The sequence below is a fragment of the Athene cunicularia genome (assembly GCF_003259725.1).
Source record: "Athene cunicularia isolate RWA chromosome 5 unlocalized genomic scaffold, athCun1 chr5_part1, whole genome shotgun sequence".
NCBI classification, from domain to species: Eukaryota; Metazoa; Chordata; class Aves; order Strigiformes; family Strigidae; genus Athene; species Athene cunicularia.
Window position 1 is genome coordinate 43,231,891 of NW_020799101.1, and position 21,883 is coordinate 43,253,773.

At 44.6% G+C, this 21,883-nt stretch overlaps 1 protein-coding gene across 1 annotated transcript; it reads left to right on the plus strand.

Annotated features, from left to right (window-relative positions):
* Positions 1-5,119: 5,119 nt before the first annotated feature.
* Positions 5,120-21,000, plus strand: SLC39A13 (solute carrier family 39 member 13). The gene is made up of 10 exons (XM_026849935.1): positions 5,120-5,292; positions 6,498-6,797; positions 7,221-7,334; positions 9,017-9,138; positions 10,140-10,292; positions 15,597-15,686; positions 16,051-16,101; positions 16,317-16,449; positions 16,580-16,679; positions 18,261-21,000. The coding sequence occupies exons 2-10, from the start codon at positions 6,530-6,532 to the stop codon at positions 18,334-18,336; spliced, it is 1,107 nt and encodes a 368-aa protein (XP_026705736.1). The 5' UTR covers positions 5,120-5,292; positions 6,498-6,529; the 3' UTR covers positions 18,337-21,000.
* Positions 21,001-21,883: the final 883 nt, after the last annotated feature.

Consider the following 21,883-nt stretch of genomic DNA (forward strand, 5'->3'; position numbering starts at 1 on the left):
GCCAGTCAGTCTCACCTCTGTACCTGGCAAGATCATGGAGTGGATCCTCCTGGAAACTGTGCTAGGGCACATGGACCCCTGGGGGGCAACTAACGCAGCGGTCCAGTAAGGTGCGTGAGCAGGGTTAATTTAGTCCCCCCCTTTCCCCCCCCCCTCCCGGGAAATCTGTCTCGCTTTGCGTGGGTCAGCATTCCGCTAACACAGACCCGCGCTGTCTGTCCCGGCAGCCGCCACCCGCGGTGCTGTTAGAAACAACGGCGAGAGCGGGGCCGCCGTCTTACCGCCCGCAGATAAGGGTTGTGCCGGGGCCTGCCCGGCCTCTGCCACGGGCTGCTGTGGGGAGAGAAACCCCACCTCGGCCTGGGGGGGTGAACGCCATTGCCTGACCCGCAAACTTTACTCTTTCGTCCTGAGTAGGATGGGGAAGGAGTCGCTGTCTCCCAAACGACGGGGATGCTCAAATCGGCGGTTTATCCGCCTCCCTTGCCAGCTCTTGGGGTTGCCCCCGGGGTCTGTAATCCGTTCGGATCTGCGATACCCCATTGTTCTTAGTCCTGCGCATCTCCAGTTTTGGGCTGCGCACGCTGTGATGTGCGTGATTCGCGGGAATGCGGGGCTCTGCAAAGCGGGGTTTGGTGAGAGGGATGGGGGAAAGGGGAAGGGACCCGCCGGAGCAGCGCGGTCCCTGAAGGTGGGCGCTGGCTGAGAGAGGAGGGAGTGCTTGGAGGGACTGGAGACCTTTGCTGCCTCTGCCGAGGTCGGGCCTTCCAGGAGGAATTCAAAGCTCTCCACGGGGCTACTGAAGGGAGGCAGCTCGTGGAGAGTTTTTTGGCTGAATATTATGCTTCCTCCCTGGAAAATAGCTTTTTTTTTTCCATTCCATACAGTACTCTTTTGCAACTGTAAAACCAGGCAACGAGCTTCCAGGGAAAACACTTGTAAAAAACCCTTTTTCATTTTTTTCCCCCCAACAACATCTAAAATGTCAGTGTGTGGCAATGATCAGTTGGGCTGAGACTGAGACGAAGCTGTGTGGTCTGAAAAGGCAGAGTGTCTAAGGGGAGGAGGTGGGGTGCTGCAGGAATCGCTGTCGTGTCAATATTTTATTTTTTATTTTCCAGTAGTTTTTTGACTTGGCAAGTTTTGTCCTTGTTTTCTCAGGCAATGCGTGCTACAGAGGTGCTCAGTGAGTGCTGTGAGGTGGGGGAGGCCCTGGGACCCTCTTGGAAGGAGAGCAGGATCTCTTCTATAATGGTTTGAGTTGGAAGTGACCTTCAAGACCATCTAGTCCCACCCCCTGCCATGGGTAGGGACACCTTCCACTAGCCCAGGTTGCTCACAGCCCCGTCCAGCCTGGCCTTGAACCCTTCCAGGGAGGGGGCAGCCACAGCTTCTCTGGGCAACCTGTGCCAGTGTCTCACAGTGAAGGAATTCTGCCCTATATCTAATCTAAATCTGCCCTCTTCAGTTTAAAACTCTTACCCCTCTCCTATCCCTGCACCCCCTGATCAAGAGTCCTTCCACAACTTTTCTGTAATCCCCTTAAGTATTGGAAGGCTGCTAGAAGGTCTCCCCGGAGCCTCCTCCTGTCCTGGCTTGGTGTGCAGCCTCCCTCTGCCCCTACTCAAGGGGTGTAAATAGCAAATTCTCATTAATTTGTTCTTCCTGAGCTGGGAAGAACTCATGGTTATTCCAGTGGTGAGGCTGTTGCAGAAGGAGCTGAGCAGACCTGGCTCCTGAATGCTGGGCTAGGAGCCCTGCGCAGGACATGTGATGCTCTGGAGACTGCTCCAGTGGAAATAGTGACCAGGTTGTGATCTGGCACAGCTGGGAGCTGTGATCCCAAACAGTGGTGTTGTCAAAACTGACGAGGGAGTGATGCACTGGCTGTTTCTCTCCTATGCATGTTCTTAAATAACCCTTCCTGAGAAAAACACATCTCTATAAGCCTGGTTGTGCCTCTGTCTCATAGTGATCACAGACTTCTCTGAGAACCTGCAGGTGCTTTCTCTAGAAATTTCTCAAGACCTACTTGGGTTACTAAAACAGATGCTGTTGTCTAGGGTAGGTAAAGACTTCTTCCATCCTCTGCAAATTTAGTGACAGGGTATTAGTTTCTCTCTTGAGCTTTTTTTTCCTAGGACTACATATTGACTGCTTCTTTTCTTCCTCTTAAATATTTGTCTTAGGAGCAGCTAGTTTGAATTTAGAGACTTTGCAAACATTAAGTAAACTTCATGTCTCATGAGGAGCATGTACTAGTGAGATAGAGAAGCAAAGGGGCACTAGAGACAAAAAGTGCATTTTTTTAGAGCAAGTGGTTATGATGGGAAGAAGCAAATGCTGGGAATATGCTCAAAATATTTAGCTGGGCAAAAAGATCAGTTCAAACAAGTCCTGGATGATGCACCAAGTTCCTCGTAGGTGTTTTATAAGCATTATTGCGTGAGATATGGGGATGTTCTTGAGCCACAGGGTGATGGTCAGGCAGCACAGGTGTAAAGAAATGTACTGGTTTTCCCTTGTGTAAGTAACATGAGAAGACCGACCTGTGGGCCACAGAAAGTTGACTGACACAAATGTGAGTTAGGGGAATCAGTTTTCTACCCCTTTATGCCCATTTATTGTCCATCACCATCCCTTTTTGGAGGAAGCTGGTCCCTTTTGCTGCTGGAAGAAGGACATGACTCCAGGTATGCAGCCTGTTTTCAGAGCCCTGAAATGCCCGTTGTCCTGTGTGCTGTTGCCTCTCTCCAGGATTTTGGTCACTTAGTCTCAAAAGATCCTTTCAGGTGTCCCTTGGAACAGATGTAGGCTGTGAGTGTGGAGAATGAGATGGAAGAAATGGACCTGTTGGATCGGTTGCAGTGATTACTTTTCCAGACTAATTCTCAAAATCTGTGATGACAATGGTGCAGAAGAGGCCAGTTTGTGCCACTTCCCATCATTGCCGTGCTGCAGAGAGCAGTCGTTTTGCTGTGTGTGTTTGTTGCCTCTTCATAGGCATATGGTGGTTGTATAAATCCTGATTTTATTTTTTTTTTCTCTGCTCCGCACAAAGAAGCTGTTCGCAGTCATTTTCTAGGTCTAATCCCATCATAAAGGAAGAGGACATCTGGCAGGCCTGCTCTGGGATTGGAAGGGGTGCCTGGCTCTTTGAAATCTGAAAATTCTAACTGCAGGTTGTTATGCAGCAGCTAGTAAGCAGAGAGAAGGCTGTGGCTAGTGTAATCTGCCTGCAGAGTCCCGTCACTTCCCTGCGCAGATGCCTCTGTGGCTGATGGTTTCAGCCTGTAAGGGTCCTCATGACAGAAGAAACTGTTCACTTAGGGGACAGCTAACATTTTAAGAGCTTCCTATCTTTTTGTGGGTTTGTTGGTTTTTTCCCAAGGAGAAATTTGGGGGATTCTGTGGCATAGTTTTACTGTAGTTGTGTGTGTCTGTTTGCATAGCTGTGGGGGGAACCTGAACCCCAGTGAGGGGAGCCAGAGGGCCTGGCAGTGTCCCAGGGGTGTGCATGTGGTGGAGCTGGGACGAGGGCAGCATCTCTGGCTTGTCAGGCTCTCCTCGCCGTTGTCACTGCTGCCCCGAGCATCAGCCCAGTGCCTCTTCACCTCAGGGTCTGTGACTTGGTGCATGGAGTGTTGTGAGAGATGAAATTGTCCCTTGCTGCCGCCCCACCCCAGCCCTTCCCTGTTGTTTTGAAGTGGTTGTGCCAATAGTGATTTACAGCTGAAAACCTGCCCTTTTTTGTAGGGTCCTGCCAGTAGAACAAGGATCTCACCAGCTTACATCGAATTGCAGGTTTAGGGCTGGAGGGTCTTCAAGAAGGGATCTAGTCTTTGCAGTGAAATAGCATCTGCATCAGGTGTTCTTTTTCTCAAAAGAAAAAAACCAACCACAGTGCCAGAGATTCTGCAGCATAGGTAACCTGTTTCAGTGGATCACCACTTTGGCACTACGTAACCTTATTTTTTCTCCAGGCTGAATCTTGTTTACCATTTGAGCTGATGGTACAACATGGAGGAAGAGTTGAGCGCTTTTCCCCTTTCTTGCAACACTTAGTATATGCAGACTGTTCTGTTCACTTGTTATCTTTTTAAGACTAAACATGCCCAGGTCCTTCAGTCATTTTTTCCACGTTACGCTTTCTACACTCTAATTTTTGTTTCTTTCCACTGTGATGTCTCTGATTTTTCTATAAAGAAGAGTATGTGAGGCTGGGTGTGGTCTGTTTCCTGAGGTCTTGTGTGTGAAGGGGAATGGAATTACTGCTTCTGTGTCACACCTACAATGTAGTTACTAACATGTCCTAGGATGTCATTTGTCTGCTTTGGAGCAACATAAACTTGCTGGCTTGAAGTTAAGTTCTGAATCAATGTATGAATGTAATGTATGAATGCATTTTTATTTTTTGCATATCAGAGTTACTGTTTTGTCATGTCTGTTTGATTATTTTTTTTTTTCCCCCTCTTAGTATACTGTTTTATAGTGGCCTTTGCTGAGATTGGTTTGATAGTATGCTATAGGTAGGTCTAGGGTTCCTGCAGCCAGATCAAAACACTGTAATAAGATGCCACAAAATCCAGAGCTGGTTCAAACTTGTTATGTTGAAGGATTTTATTTTTCCTGTCAAAAAAAAAAAGTGATGGGTTTTGTATGGGTCTGTAGAGTTTACACTTGATCAGACATTATCTTGCCACAGACAATTCTAGTGGTTCTTGCAAAGCTAACTAAGCCAGTGTCTTCCTTGGTTCCTCCTTGCATCCTTCCCTGCTCCTGGTGCCCGTGGTCACTCTGCTTGGAGCTCAGCGTGCTCCTTCATAGGAGCCTGTCCTTTAATTTTTTTTTTTTTTTTTTTTGATTGCTCACTGCAACTGGGTCTTCTTCCTACAGTGACTGAATTCAGGGACTGAATTTTGAAAAGAGCTAAGCCTTTAAAGCAATAGTTTTTCATGATAGTTTGGTCTGAGCCTGCTCACTTACGGGGTCAGGTGTGAGTATGGGGAGGGGATGCTTCATGAGGGGGAGTGGGGGACAAGGGGCAACATCGCTCTTTTCAGCTGTAGTGAGCCCTTAGATAGGTTCCAACACTCTGAATTTTGTCTTGATAATTTCAAGCCCCCTTCTGTCTGGCTGTTACTTAATGCTTTGCTATCTTTATCACTTTCTTATCTTGTAGGTAACTACAAACTGATCATTTAACTTGATCAAGAATCTTTCAGAGGATTGAAGTTACTGATCTGTAGCTTCTTAAGTCTTCTCCCACCTTTTTTTTTTCTTTTTATAAAGGTAGGTGAGGCATGATGCTTCTCCAGCCTTCTGTGGCCTTCCCATATTCCTGTAAATTTTCAAAGATGGTCACTAATGCTTCCGAGATTACTTTGACTGGTTTCTTACATGATTTCAAGCGAATGCTGTCATTCCCTCTTAATCTACAGCTGTTTTGCGCACATTTGTTAAGCTGTTCTTTTATAACCCGCTATTTTTCTCCCATTTCCAAATTAATTTTGCTTGTCACATTTCACTTTTTCTTTTGGAGACTGAAGGAGCATTTATACTTCAGCCTTTGCATCATTTGCTTTCCTTTCCTGTTTGCCAATGAGAGGGTAATTATCATTAATTTCCTCTTCTAACATGCCCGCTTCTCTTCAGTTTTCTTGTGACTGAAGAGTTTTAGTAACAAGTCTGCTGATTTTGACTAAGAGACCATCTAACCCAGGATCCTTCTAGGAAAGACTAAAAATAAGACAAGTATGTATATTTTCCAACTACTCTTCCAGCCTCCGACTCCTTTCAGATAAGGGGATTTCCTGAGTCTAATGTGAGCTCTCTAACCATGAACGATCAATAGGTTTGTCTTTCTAGTACTTGTCCTGCCTTTTGTTGAATCCATGTAAAATTTTTCATCATTTTTGGAGAAGTACTACCACACAAGTTACCTGCTGATGAAGAGTCACATCTTTTGTACTGAAGCTGACCCTCACTGGCTTCATGTGATGGCTCTTAGCACTTAAGTCTGAAGAGACAGCGAATAACCTACCCTTGTTCACCATCGTTACACCACTAGTGATTTTACAGACCTCTGTTATTGCCTGTCTTGCATCCTAATTTGTTGCATGGGTGTAGTTCCATGGCAAAGAGAAGACTTATCTGGGTAGCATCTCTGGTCAATGCATTTCTCTGAAGCCTGAGGACACTGAAGGACAAGGACAAGGGTACTTTGGAGTCCTTGTCCAGCCCACCTGAGGGGAGATGTTGAAATCCAGACTCTTTCACAAGATGTCTCGTGCAGTTTCATACACCTGATGATAAGCAGCCTCTCTGTCCTTTAGTACTGTGTTGAAATTGGGAAGAGTTTCAGATGTTCCTTACGGGGATCCCTACCTGTGTTAAGGTGATGAGGGAGGGGGTGGTGTGACCAAGGCCTTTCCTCTGGGATGGTGGGAGGGAGTCTTGGGCATGCTCTCAGAACTGCTCTCCCCTGCTGTTTTCAGAGATCGGCCAGCCCGGCTGAGACCACTTAGCGATGACCAAACAAAAGCTTCTGCTTGATGGGACAGTCTCCTTGTTTCTGTTCGTGGCCTGTGAAGCTCAGCAGCTCCCAAGGAGTCATGTTGCTGCTAGTTCTGGTCCTCTGTGCGAGAAGGAGGCAGAGTCCTGGGGAAACCTTTTCAGCAGCGAGCGGCTGGATGCCTGGATCTGTTCCCTCATTGGTTCATTCATGGTGGGGCTGAGTGGGGTCTTCCCCTTGCTGGTGATCCCATTTGAAACAGGAGCTGCTCTGAGGTCAGAAGGTAAGCCTTATACCTGCATTTGCCTTTCTGAAGCCAAAAGTACTGGGTTGTAACTGAATGGCACGGTGGTAAATGAGACCTTGTCACAGAAATATTGTCTAAAATAGTCCATTTCTGGTACTTTAGACCATACCTGCCAGTTTGATAGGGAGTCCCTGGACAAATGCAAGCCCTGGGTGGAGCTTGTACAAAGAGTATTGTTTGTTCTGCACCCTGTGTTCTCCAGGACCCTCCCACACACTGCTGTCCCAGCCAAGTGGTGCAAGGGCTTTTTCTTGCACTCCAGCTATTTGTTTTGTGCTCTCTCCTTTGAAAACTTGCTTTGCAGATGCTTCCAATTTAGGTCTCTGTGCGAAATCTCAGCTGGATATGTTCTGGCTCCCAGCTGAGTTGCGATCAGTTTTTGTTTTGTTTTGTTTTTAGCTGGATCACACCGTTTGAAGCAGTTGTTGAGTTTTGCAATTGGTGGGCTACTGGGGAATGTGTTCCTGCACCTGCTTCCCGAAGCCTGGGCCTACACATGCAGTGCAACGACAGGTATGAAAGCCTTATGTACCAAGAAGCAGTCTGTGCTATGCCTACTGCTACATTTTTTTGAGTCTGTTCCATCTTGAAAATACAAGATCAGCCAGGCTGGGTCAGCCCCAAAACTGGTCTAGGCTGGTATTCTCTTTCAAACAATGTGTAAAATCAAATGCCTAGGGGAGGATATAAAACAATAAATCATATGTAATACTTCATCTTTGTACTCTGCAGTCCAAAGATTTTGAGATTGGAGGCTTCCTGAGTTGGCCACGGTTTCTTTATGTTTAGTAACTTCCAATGGATTTATTATATACTGACTTTTCCTATGTTGCCTTGGACTTCTGTAAATCTCTGGTGATTTTTCTTTGTCCTTTCTCTAAGAAAAGGGAATTCTGCTTTAATCTGGTGAGAAGTTGTAAATGTGCGTGTGGTCTGGTACATGAACATGTGCACCATCTCACTTGGGGACTCTGCCCCATCAGATGCAGCTTGTCTAAAAATCTGTCCCTATAACAGTGTTAGTCCTAGAGCCTCTTTCTTGTGATTAACTGGAGTCCCTCTGCTGGGTACTTCGATCTATGGGAGCCCAAATGTGTTGCCCTCTCAATCTTTGCTCAAAGAGAAGTCATGGAAAATTGTCCACAGAGCCATGACTAAGATGGAGGAGCGGGGTTGGGGGGAGAAAAAGGAAATGAAGGTGACAGAAACCTGTGTTCGCCTGAAAACTAAACATTGTTTGGGTTGGAATAGATATCAGTGTATCACCTTCACCTCTCAGATAGCCAGGGTTGTTGAAAGCTGTAGTGACTGCATCTCTTTGCTTTAGCAAACTGATAGCATAGAAGGCAAGTGCTGCTGCATCCCACCTGTTGAGAGACCAAGAAATCATTTCATTGCTGAAAACATGAGAGAGGGAAAAAGCATGCCCTGGGTTTCCTGGACTTCCTTGCACATACGGCCTTGGATTTCAGATCTGCTGGGCCTTTGGTTCTCTTCCTCATGGCTCTAGCACTGCCAGCAGAACCTGCTGTCCTTTTTTCCCCCTTTCTACAGTGGTTCCCAAATGACTGTCTTCCTGCTCTAGCTTGTTTGCTTCTGCCAGACTGTCCTGAAGCATAAAGGTTTCCTTGACCCATGTGAGTCCCATTACAGAGTCGTTCTGTTCTTCCACTGCAATGCAATCTCCATTTCTGCAGCCAGGGTGAAATGGATGATTATCTCACAAGCTTGGCTGTAATTGAAAAGAAAGTTTATAGCTTTGGGCTTAATAACTTGCCCAGGTGTGGCAGAAAGGGGAAGGTGAGTTTGTAGCTCCACGAATACCAGATTTCATGTCAGGGCTTGCTGCTCGGTAGATACAGCTGCAGGATTTTTGTGATGTGTAATCTTCACTTGCCTCTGGAAGAAGGAAATTCCTAGTATTGTCAGGAAATATTCTGGATTGCACTATTGAAGCAAAAGGGGTAGGGGCTCTCACTCTTAGTGTCCTGAGATGAGGATATGTTAGATCAAGAATGAACAAGTTAAACTTATTTGCCTTGAGATATGTTTGCTCCTTATTCCTTGCAGTAGGTGTTTCTATTGTCTTGTTTTTTGTCTTGGAACTCCTGGTTAAACTGTCTGGGGTGAGGTGGGTTCGCATGTGGGAAACACTGTTTAGGTGATAATGACATGGTTTCTCTCTTGTCCTTCAGGAGAAGGGCAGAGCTTTCAGCAGCAGAAGCTTCTGGGTCTCTGGGTGATTGTTGGTTTCCTGACCTTCCTGGTGCTAGAGAAGATCTTCATAGAGAAAGAAGAGAAGGAATGTCCTGGTGTGGTAAGTTAGCAGCCAGAGGGGAGGGAGTGCTCTTAGGTTTGGAGCACTACTAAGCACCTCATCTGTCCTATCTGGCAGGCTCAGCAAATGATCATGGAGCTGTGAGTAGCTTGTCAATGCCCTGTGGGAGCTTTTTGACACTTCTTTGACACTGGGGCCTAGAAGAAGGTGTTTCATCTCCAGGCTTTGGTTTTGTGGTTTTAGCTGCAGTTTCTCACCTTTGGGCTGGTTTTGTTCTTGATGTGCTTTGTGTAAAAGAACTCCCCTTTTATGAGGACTGGGAGCCAGAGCACTCTGCAGATGACTTTTGCTCAAGTGAGCTTTGAGGGATAACAGCTTGCTGATCCCTGTTCCACTGAGCCATCGTGACTCACTCCCCTTCTGGGTGCAGACCAGCCTTCTCTGGAAGGTGTTCCTCACTGCCCGCTCTTGGGTATAGCTTGGACTAGTACTGGTTCAGAGGAGAGTCACCCAGCTGCAAAGGGGCAACACAGACAAGTCTGGAAGTAACTCAGTCTTCTCATTTACAGAGATTGAAGTCTGAGAGGAACATTTTGTTGTTTGGAAGCTGACAATCCCAGCTGTAGATTAATTTCTAGACTTAGCTATTCTGATGCACTGGGAAGTGGAAGACTTTTCCCCCCATCCCCTGCCCAGATGGAGTTACGTTTCTCTGGGCAGCAGCTGCAGCAACTCAGTCCCTGGTCTTTCCAGTGGAACCTGGCTCATGCCAAGTGAGCGTGACTCCAATTCCTGCTTTCTACTTTCCTTCTCTTGGTGATTGGGGAAGTCCTTGTTCTTATCTCACAGTGCAGATGTCACAATGCTCTCTCAAATCTCTCTCATTTCTAGCAGTTGTTCTTATTAAACAGGGGTACCAACGCTGCTGATGTGCTTTGTAAGGACAAAAGGGTTAAGGGTGAAGATTGGATTTCTGACCCTGATTCATAGGATTCATCACTGACAAAAAGGTAGTGACAAGTTCTTTTCCCTTAATTTAGGGCTGTGATTCCAAAGCATCAGCTGGAAAGGTTCCTAATGGCAGTGGCTACCCCCTACCAAAGGTGGCAGGCCAGCCCCAAAGAGCAGGAAGAGATTCAGCTCAGTGTAATGGCTCCTCTCTCCAGTCTTGTCCAACAGACAACAGAATCAAGGTAAAGAGACCCACAAACTGACCTTTACATCTTCTGTTTTCAGGGTATGTATTTTAAAATTCATTCAGGAGGATGAGTTGTCTTCGAAAAGAACTGTGTCTGAGTGGGGAGATCAGTGTTTGAGTTGTGCTTAATTGTCAGAGTGTCTGTCCAGGTCACAGCAGGGAGAAAAAGCAGACTTGGAGAAAATCTGCACTGCATTTTATGCAAAAGAGGCAGTCACTATTGTGAAGGCATAAGGCTGATGATGTTTGTTTTGGCTGAATCCCAAGACCAAAGTGCAGTACTTTCACATTTTGGTACGCTATATCTTATAGTCACTGTATCTTTGCTTAAATTTTTGTGCCATGATTTCTCTGTTCTCTAGTACCTGCTTTGTACCACTTGTGAACTGCATGTTTCCTTTTAAGGCACCTTTTGGAAGCATTTTGACAGTTGAAGCTATCCACTGTAAAACTTAGCAGTTCAGTTTCTCAGATAAACAGTTTATCTGCGGCCAAAAAGGGTTGCTTGTCCACTTCTGCCTCTAAACCTGTATTTCCCATCACTTCCTTTGCACTGGACCTCATCTAACCCCACAGTGAGCCTATTCATGGAGTTAAATAAGCAAAGAATTAGCTTTTTTCTTTTTTTTTTTTCTTCTTTTTTTCTCCCTCTACCCCAGGTTTATTTATGTCTTAACTTCTTGAAGCAGCTTGGCATGTAGACAGACAGCCTGTAGTGCTGGGATAAGGGAGATCATCAAGCTCATAGGATTGGAGGTGGAGGAGGGAAGAGGAATACTGTACCGTTGGGCAGTGGCTAACCTTTAGATCGGCTTTGCTTTCAGTTTTATGTTACTATCTTCGCGCTACAGAAGCCCTTGTCTGGGTGAACATCACAAGCGAGAGACTAAACGACCACTTTGGTGAAGGAGGACCTATAATTTGAGTTTGAAAGCCCATAAAAATGTGCAGGATGGTAGGAGAGTAACTATGAACAGAAAGTGTGGTTGCATGAACTAGCCCAAACCTGGACATGTGGTCAGACAGAGGCCCTTCAGTCTTTCTATTTTAAATTTGTTTTGCTATAACTTTATAGCTCTTACTACACAACATGACAGATATGGTGAGGTCACTGGATATTTTTGGTATGTCGTATTCATGTAATCTGTACAGAACCCTGCACAGACTGCAGGGTGCCGCGTTGGTGTTTTTAGATGTGATAGTGGTGAAGGAGCCAGTATTACTGGGATATGAAACATTGTGCCATGATTTCAGAAAGGTTTATATAAGGAACTGTGGACTTAGAGGATGGTTGGTCTACCACTGATGTCAAGTAGAAATGAAACACTGGTGGGGGACACAGTTGCTCAGGGCCTGGTCCTAATGTTAAAAAAAAAAAAAAGTAATTAATGGTGCTAATTGGTATGATCTTATGGAAAATAAATACTTGTCAACCAGTCATCTTTCCCTGCCTTTTATTTGGTCATCAGATTGTTTGATAAAGCTAATGACACTGACAAATGTATATGAAACAGAACTTCAACATTCTAATGAAACCAATTGAATTTCATTGCATGAAATCAACTTTACTCATGTTAGCTGTATTAAAAATCAGTTATTATATATTATCAACTGAGACTGGATTAATGCAGCCCCCCCCTGCCAGTCTGTTCACTGGTTGTTGATGGTTTTTTCCTAAGTGATTATAAAAACAGTATATCTTCACATTTGCAGATACTGTAATATTACTTAAATGACACATTGTGACTGGATGAGATCAGTGATACCAGCTAAACTGAGTAACTTCATCAGAGCTGAATTTTTAACATGTTTTGATACATGCAAATACTAAGGAATAGATTAAGAAAGAATGCAGGTCATATTTACAAGATAGGGATGGTTTCTAGGAAGACAGTGCCTTGGAAAAAGGTATGAGAATCACAGTAGGAAATTGTTTGAACACATTCTTCCATTATGATGCTACAGCCAGGGGGATGGGTGAGTAGGCAGTAGTATGTATGAGAAGAGGCAAGTGTTCCTCTCTCTGTACAGCAGTAATGAAACAGGTCTCTGACTTCTTCCAGTAGCATTATTCACGATATCCGAAGTACCATGATAATTTGTAAAGTGGTCAGGAGAGAGCTGAAATAATTACTTTAAGTTTGCAGTACATGATAACAAGTTGTTTTCCGTAGTCTTTAGCTCTGTAGATGACAGATCAGGGGTGACTTAAAGTATACAAATACTCATGTAAGAGGCATGACTAAATTTGAGTAATTAAACCTATACCAAACAGTAGCAGACTAGAAATCAAAGACAGCTCTCTAACTGAGGGAACTTGTCAGTGGACCAACTTACCTTAGAGACACGGTAGATTCTTTGTCACTTGTGGGCTCTAAACTGTGGTTTAAGCTGCTTTCTGCAAAGTACATTATAGCTTGAGAAACAGTGGGCTTCGTGCAGAAATTGAATGAGACTTTCAGCTGTGTTATCTAAACTGTCTAGACAACCAAGGAGAGCCCTTCTAGCTTTAAAATCCTAACACCTCTGTTCAGTCTTATAGCGGTTGTCAATATGGCATGAAATAGAAACTAATGAGTTAATGTGTGTAGTTTTAACTTTCTACCTTCTGAGCATATAATCTGAATATGTTAATAGTCTTTCTGGTAGGGGGGAAATTACCAAAACTACCAAGATATTCCTGCGTTGTTAGCCTGTTTCCTTAGGCAACAACATAAGCAGTCATTCCATCTGTCTGTCCATCTGTTCTGCCCTTCATTTTCAATAACTTTTGAACCCATAATTAATTTTACTTGAGTTCAGAAGAGGATAGAAGTCTTGAGGGTAATGAAATTTCTGCAAGTTCCATAAAAACCATTATGGTGATAGAGGAGGAATGCAAACTAATGCCCGACTGAAAAACTGGCAGAAGGTAGATGCTGCATGATGCTTGGCAGGTCTGTGGGGCCTGCAGAGCAGCAGGTCAGCCCCACTGCCCCTGCCTGATAGGGCATTGGTTGTCATGGAACGCAGGGTGGCGAAGGGCTGTGCAGGGAAACGGTGTTGCTGGAAGCAAAGTAGGTGCCTCCAAAGAAAAGTGAGAAAGCCCTAGCAAGCCAGACTTCTTTGGTTCTACTATTCACCCGGTAACCCCTCCCTTTTCCCAGAAAACAAAAAGGGGAAGATACTATTTAAACAAACAAAGTCACCCTTCAGGTCTTAATGATTAGTAAGCTGTAATCAGTTTTTCTTTGTCCATATATATTAGCACTTCTGCTCTTTAGCTGCTGCTGTAATAATTTGTCCTAGCTTGAAAACTGCAGGTGGGAGGCTTCCTTTGTGCCCAAACATAGATCAGCTCTGTCCCGCATTGCAGCCTTTATTCCTTCAACAAGTAAAAACATTGTGGAGTACTTTTGCCTTGCTTATTCTTTCTTTTTCCCTGTGGCACATGGGGTCCTTGCTGATTTGTAGAAGTATGTTTTATTGCATAGTGACATTAATTCTGAAGCATGAACATAAACACTTCATCTGGCTGTGCTCTTTATGAGCAACGAGAACATCCTATTAGGATTCACAGAATGTAAATGTCAGAGGCTCATAACTGTCAAATCAACCCAATTTATTTCTGAGCACTCCAAGGCTTTGCTTCTTTCAGTGACAGCTTTTGCCCAAGCCACTGACAAGAAAAAGTCATAATGTTTTAATCATGAAGTCTATTTTTTACCCTGTACAGTGGTATGGGAAAGCATTTTTGTGTAGAACTTATGTGAATAATTATTACTAGCCTGTGGGGAAAATGCAATCACATAAAATCCCGACATGAAAAGGAGAAATTTTAGACAGTCATATTTGACTGAAAATGAGGAATGAGAAGTAAAACTGCTGTGTTCGTGGGTCTGCCTGCATGCATCCCTTTGTGTTCCCCTTCTTAAAACACGCAGGAAACTCTTCTGCATCCATTGTGGAGATGTTACTTGCATTATTTCTTAAATGTGATCTGTAGTTAGGCTTTGCTTAATTCTTTATTTTCATATTTAATCATCAAAGCACTCTTGAAAGTATAGAGCTTATAAAGATGTCCTGAGATTGTGCAGTACAAGTGCCCTACAGAAAGGTGGTGCTTTGGAGAAAGAGACTTGGCAGAAAGCCTCATGTAAGCTGTGGAGTACAGATGGCAGAAAGAAAAGATGCCCCAAGCAGAGGTTGATAGAAACAGGGTAGAGCAGAAGACCAAAGCGGGGTCATGAAACCCATCAGCACTTGTGTTTTTCCAGCTGAACTTTGGCATCTGATGCTATGATGAAGTAAGAGGTTAATGCCTCACAGTTTCTAGACAGTCTCTCCACTCACTGGATGCTGCCCTATATGTGGGGTTAATGTATGCCAGCTTAGTTCTTGCAGTCCAGAGACAGCCTGATGTATTGGCTAACACCTGGTTTGATAATAATTTAAACTGTAGTGCTGTATACTGAACTGCAGTATCTCAGGACCCACACGCAGTAGTTTTTGTTAAATCTGATGGAAAAAATGCAAAAACCTGTGAGCAAAAGAGCTGGGGGTGGTACCCTCATAAATCACTTCAGGTCAAATACGCAAAATTTGTCTGGAGATGACCACAGTTAGCATAATAGGGAAGTCTAACATAGAGATGGACTTGGGAGGAAGGAAGCTGCATTATGCTTGTGATTTTAAGAAATGTGTTTATATGCAAATGCATGTACATGCTATCCAGCCTTCTAGTAGGTGTTTTTTTGGTGACTGTCATCACTATCTTCTCTTTTTATTCTTTGTTAAGGGAAAGCAAACCCACAAGCACAAGTTTTTTTAGTACAATGTTTGAGATTTGTTTAGTTATAAAAAGCAATTTCAACAGCATTTGTTCTGTTGCATTGTTCTTGCCAGCATTTGGAGAGGAGGTATTTAACAGTTGAATATTAAAGTACCTGACAACAAACAAGGTCAAGTCATATTTGAAGCCAGTCACCTGTGTGACTTAGTCAGCGTTACCTAAAATTGGTTCCATTTCTTCTTTTTCTTTTCTCTTTTTCTGTTTCTAGAGATCTTTATCATTTGCATAAAATGATTATCCTAATCCTGGAGAATACTAGCTTACCCTAAAACTTAGTATACTCTAAAACTGAACATAACATTTAATTTGTACTTGAGCTCTGACACAGCGTAAGTTCTTCACCAGAAGTGCCGCGTCCTGACCTTTCCCATCCAATTGTGACTCTGTATAACCTGTATCTAAGCCACGTGCTTTCCTTTATCTTGTTACATCTCTTCCTTTATCAGGGGCTCTTTCTTCTCTTTGCAGATTAGTGGATACCTCAATCTGCTGGCCAACACCATTGATAACTTTACTCACGGCTTGGCAGTAGCAGCCAGCTTCCTGGTTAGCAGAAAGGTAAGGTTTCTGTTGCCAGCTGTGTATGGAGAGGCCTGTTCTCGAGTGTGACGCAACATGCAAAAACCCCAAAGATGTGAGGAGTCCCTCCTATTTTCTGGAGGTTTCTGACAAAATGGAGACTACAGTAAAAAACAACCCTGTCCTGACCCTCTGATGCAGAGCTCCTTCAAACTTGGGACATGTTAGTCATTTGTACTGGCCTTACGGGAAGGGTTGGCTCATCTACCTTACTGTTGTTACTCAGAGCTTAGAACTATCCAAGTCTTAACTTGGAGAAAGGGGCCCTGACACGCTGTTGAAAAAGTCTCATCTCTCAATCTAGGGGGACTGTTTCCTAATCACCTTTTCTCCTCTGCTACAGGTTGGGTTCCTAACCACAATGGCCATTCTCCTGCATGAAATCCCACATGAGGTGAGAGGGCTTTGTATCGTGTCATCATGAGGGTTTGCACGGGTGCTTCATCTACTAAGAGGAGGGCTGGGTCTGGTTAATGTTTTCTTGTCCCTTTGAAAGCTGCTTCCTCTGGAAGACTGGCAGCATGGAAAAGTAGAAATGGTCTTGTTACGGATGGCCTTTGTGACTAAGAATGTTCATATTCATTAACTGTCAGCTCTTGGTTTCCTTAGGTTGGAGACTTTGCAATCCTACTTCGGGCTGGCTTTGACCGCTGGAGCGCAGCCAAGATGCAGCTTTCCACAGCTCTGGGGGGGATTCTAGGGGCCTGCTTTGCAATATGTGCTCAGTCACCAAAAGGAGCAGGTGAGGCTCCCTGGGACCTCTGTAGCAATAGGAGGGTGGGCCTATTGTTCCCATGTGTGTATCTTGTTTCCCTTTGTTCTCTCTCTTGTCTTTGTCTTCATAATAACAAAAGCTTTCTGTATTTGTGCAGGGGAAACGGTAGCCTGGATCCTCCCTTTCACTTCTGGAGGATTTCTATATATTGCCTTGGTAAATGTTGTGCCTGATCTCCTGGAGGAAAAGAATCCCTGGTAAGTGCTCCTGCCTGCTATGCCGAAGCAATTCTTGCTGCCAGGGAGCAGGGAGTTAACCCTTCTCCATGCCTGTTGTGGGAGCGCATGAATGCCAGCTTTCCAAATCCCATGGGCAAGGCTGGAATCTAGGCAGACTGCTCTGCTGGCTATTGCGTTTATGGGACTACAAAGACCCTATAAAACATGCCGACCGTCAGCGGTGTCAGTCCCAAAGATTGTGCTAGCACAGTATGTAGCATGACCAGCTAGAGCAGGTTGCTCAGAAACATGCCCAGTAAGGGTGATCCATTCCTCAGTCTGTCGTGGCAGCTTCTGGCATGCACAGGTTTAAGGACTGTCTGAACCAGGGCTCCCTAGAGAGGGGTGTTTGTGTCTGGTAACCACACACGAACTCATCCTTCACATGCTTCTCTCATCCCGTCTTGACGCTATCCATTACTTTGAGCTTCTGCAATTTCCCTTTGGCAGCACGTTTACATAGTTTGACTGTACTGTGTGAAATGATGCTTCTTATTATTTGCTTTTTAGCCTTTTGTTTATTAATTTTGATTAATTCAGATGTTGCTGTGTGAGTAGAAAATAATATTTTTCTTCTCTTTATCATTCAGCATTTCACAGTCTGTTACTGTATCCCACTTAAGTCACCTCTCTTCTACACTGGTGTGTGTGTATGTGTGTGTGTATATATATATATATATATATATATATATATATATATATATATGTGTGTGTATATATATATATATGTGTATATATATATTCTGGTATATTTGGCCTCCCCTCATCTGTATTATTCTAGTTTCTTGCAGTCAGATTAAGGTTGCAGCAGGTCCAAATCTAACTGTACCACAGTAAAGGCCCTCTCAGATCTGCTGGGAGAGCTGCCTCTGATTATTCCCTTCTGTTTCAGTTGTAATGAGACAGGTAACTTTTGTAGTTTGAATAAGATGCCTTGGCTCACCTTGTTCATTTTGACTGAAACACTTAAGGAAGTGCTCAGAAAACAGCTCCACAGTTAGATCTGAGGAGGCAGGAGCTTCTGGTGGAGAAATATTAATGACCAGTTGGGAGCTTGCTTTTGGGTTGGTAACCTCTCGCTGGCAGAGCTGTTGGCAGAGTATGCAGAGGTGGTAGGTACATAGTCACTTCAGTCCAACATAAACCTGAGATGGTGCTAAAAGAACAAGAACATTTACCAGCTTTTTAAAAAATTTCTGTATCTGTAGTTGTTAGCTGGATGAAGTCCCTAAAGTACCCGCAAACATGCTGCAGAAGTGCTGGTTCTCTTGTGAGAGAAAGGACAGGAATACATGCCTGGGTAGCTGCATGACTGAATCGACTTAAATTGATTTTGAAACCTGAAGTTGGGCCTTGCAGCTGAGTGGAACATGTCAGTTTATAGACAGCTTCTTTGCTTGGGGTGCTGGGAAAGAGTCTTCTCAGCTGTTACTGACTTCGTGTTGTGTTCTCCTTGTGGTAAATTCAAAAGGGCAAAGAACAAACTGTTCATGAGCCTCTGCGCTGCTGCCTGTTGGGACTGGTTTAAGGTTCCTCCTAATTTTCCTGTTTCTTTCCCAGGAACTCCCTGCAGCAAATTCTGCTCCTGTGTACAGGCATTACAGTCATGGTGCTACTCTCGCTCACAACTGAGTGACCTGCGCAGACCTCATGATGCCTCCCAGAGCCACCACAGTGACTCTGAGCTGTTACAAAGCAATAAGGAACACTAATTTTATTTCCTCTGTGTGTGTGTGCGCAGATCCGGCTGCTAGTATGAGAAGCAGGTGAGAAAGAGGTCTGGGTGTGCAGGACTTCATTCCCTGGCTCTCCTATCCCTCTTCTGCTAAAATTCACACATCAGGGCTTCCGGTTTTTTTGTTTGTTTTATGGAGCAAAAGATACAGTGAGCAGAAATGAACTGAACAACTGCTCCACAGTGAATGGACAGTTTCATTTGGTTCATTCAGATGGAACTGCACCTCCCAAGCTCTTGTGTGGAAACAACAGAGGTGATTCCTGTAGCTGATGAAGGGGAAGTACTTTTCCTACCACTCTAAGGGCTGGAGGCAGAACAGGGATGGCAAAGTAACAACTAACAGCTTTAGCCAGAATTCCCTACCCATGAGAAGTTAACGGTGCTATGAGATAGAGGGGAAAGGACGCTTTCCAACTTGATCTCTGGCTTTTCACTGGCATCACTTGTTCCTAAAGGTAGCACTAGCCTCAGCAGTCCATCTTTTTGGTCTGTTCTGATTTGATTTTGTTGAAATCGAGCCAAAAGCTTGAGGCACTTTAGGTCACTACAATTAAATGGCTCAGCTTGGAGATTACTTGCCTCAGCTCTAACCACTCCAATAGCCAGCACAGTGTGTTTTTCTGAAAAATGGTCAGTAAATCTTTCTTCTACTGCCACATTACCAGCTCACCTTCATCTTGAAGGAAAGCCATGAAGCTGTTATGACTGAGCTCCCTCTCATAACCATTAGCTGTATGTGTCTCTAAGCCTGCTCTCGAGATCCGACTCACCCACCATCTGTCCCACACCATGCTTCAGAGCTCTCTTGAAGTGTAGTGTGCTAGCCCTGCTGTCATGTTACAGCAGCTCTAGACCGTCACGGCAGAGATCTGGGCAGTTTGGGCAAGAGTCAAACACTACAGCCTGGTCAGCAGCCGATAACCCCTGGTTAGCTTTTCCTCTGTACAGTGTAGACTATTTAAGAGCATGCTATAACCAAAAATATAGATGGTAGCTGATTTCTGGGCTTCTTACCTCACAGTGGAGTTAGTTGGGAATGAATGGGTAAGAACTGACAGCCCTTAAAGGAAGGGGCACAGCAGTAAACAATACTGGAGGGAGGGTGAAATGGGAAGGGAAAAACTGCTGGTGAAAACGGGTCTAGAAAAGCTGTGTGCTAAGGAAGGAGAGAAAGGGATATGAAAAGGTGACAACAAGTATGTTTTAAGAGGAGTTTTCTGTTGTATGACGCTTGGGATAAAATTTTTGGTAATTTGAGACCAGTAAAAATAAATGACATTTCTAGTGCTTTCCCGCATCCCAGCTCACGGTGCTGACCAGGCCATCATTCCACAGGGGTGCTTTGTCACCACAGAGACGTGCACAATTCCTAGATGATCCTCTTTTTTGCTTAAGTCTGTTTAAAAACAGGTCTGATTGAACTAGCGAACTCACTGGACACAAAGCAGGTGTCACAAAGTGAACTGCACCAAGTCAGCTCTGTCTTAAAACGGCTTTTGTAAATCAGTAGAGCTCTGCAGTATGCCCAGGGCCTTATCGAGAGGGCTCATCCCTTGAGAGGGCGATTTGGGTCAGAGCAACGAGGCAGGTATGCTGCCCACAGCAGAGGCATTTACTTCCCTAAGAGATTTCTGAACTGTTGACACAGTTCTTTTTTTATGACAGCTCCTGTCCTACTTTTCAGAGAACGTTGGAGAGCTCATGCTTGCGGTTCTCTCTGCCCAGGAGCTGCTGTCTAAAATTCTTTCAGCTTTCCTTACCCCGGGCTTACATCAGTATCTAGTTTCACTGCAACAACGAGGGAGGTTTAGTGCATTTTTTTTATTCCTCTTCACAAAGTTGCCCTCCTCTGCCAACTACTCCCTCTATCATGCCATTGTCACGAAGTCTGAAGGTAGCATCTGCTTCCTGCTTTCCTGGAAGGAGGATTAATCTGATTAGCCTGCAGGGACTGGGGGAGTGTGCTAACCCTCTAGTTTTCCCCCCACCCCGGGACTGCAGCTAAGGAGACCCTGTAGTAGGGCTCTGGAGGAAGCAGGTTTGCACAGAAGGATGTGCCTGCTGTTTCCCAAGACGTCTTTCACAAAATGAGGCTGGCATTTAAATTGAAGCATTGCCAGGTGAGTGCCCATGAGTTGGCGTTGTTGCATCAGCACTGAGACTTGCCAAGACAAAACCACAGTCAGGATTTTGTGCTCAGCATTCAGGAATGTGAAGTGGATGACACTGAAGAAAGAATTTCTGAGTTGTTTTTCTTGGCTGCCACCACAGGCCTGGACAGTCTGCGGTTCTTGGGAAGATACCCTGGTAGGAGGTAGCACAGGGCTTGTGGGAGAGAGGGGCTCCTTAGTTTTCCACTTCGTCAAGCCCTGGGGCTGAGGATGGAGAGCCTTGGGAGGAAACGGAGCATCACTCCACCACATTGGTCACTTTTGGAAATGCAGAGAGAATTGTATTTTCTAGCTCTATTTTTTCAGCTGCTCTTATGCATTTTCCCCCTTCATCTGTATTGGTCTGCTCTGCATGGAGACAATAGAGATGAAATAAATAATTTTCCATGTGGGTTTGTGGTTTTTTTTGTTGAAGCAACTACTTTTCTTTGAATTACAAATTTAAATCAAATTCCATTTGAATTACACAGCAGTATCTCTGTGTTAGTCTAGAGAAACCTGGGCTCTGTCTTGCCCTCCTTTCTACTCTTCAGAGTTTCGCAATTGAAAGAAAAGGTTCTGTAATCCACTTTCCTGTTGCTACTGCTGTGGACCAGGAGCGGTGTGCTCTGATCATAATTCTTGGCTGCTAGTCTGGCTTCCCTGAAGAGCATCACTGAGTGAGTTGCTCCTCTTTGAGGGGAGAGCTTGCATGGTAACCGACTAACTAGAGACTTCTGCAAGCATACTTTGTTGTGATCTGTTATTTGTTTAATCCAAAAGACTCAAGGCCTGTCTGGTGTCAGTTAACACTAAGCTGGCTACTTGTCTTGTGGGATAAAGGTTCACATCAAATGTGTGTAGGAATTGCCCAGAAAGGTCTAAATGAATTTTCTCTACCCTTCAGAAACACGGGTTCAGAGCATGCCTTACCCCACTCTTAATTTGAAAGATTTTCAGCCTATAAATACTGAATGGTAGTCCATGGTTCTCTGTTCTCACCATAAAGTGTTCTTTAAGAAGAAGGAAAACCATAACCCAAGAGCTGGAAGAAGATGAAGGTGGGTAGGTGATTTGCAAAGGCATGGTTTCACAGTCTGGGGACTTTGCCGGCAATCCGCATTTTGGAGTCTCTGTCCCTGGCTTTGCCACGCTGCACTCTGGCTGTGCTGGTACCCCTGCCTGTGGGGCTGTGCTCTGAGCCTCCCTTCCCCCCTCCCTTTTTTCAGAAATAAACAAAAATAACATGGATTGCTCTGACAGTTGCAGTAATGTAGAGGAGCTGTCTCTTATAC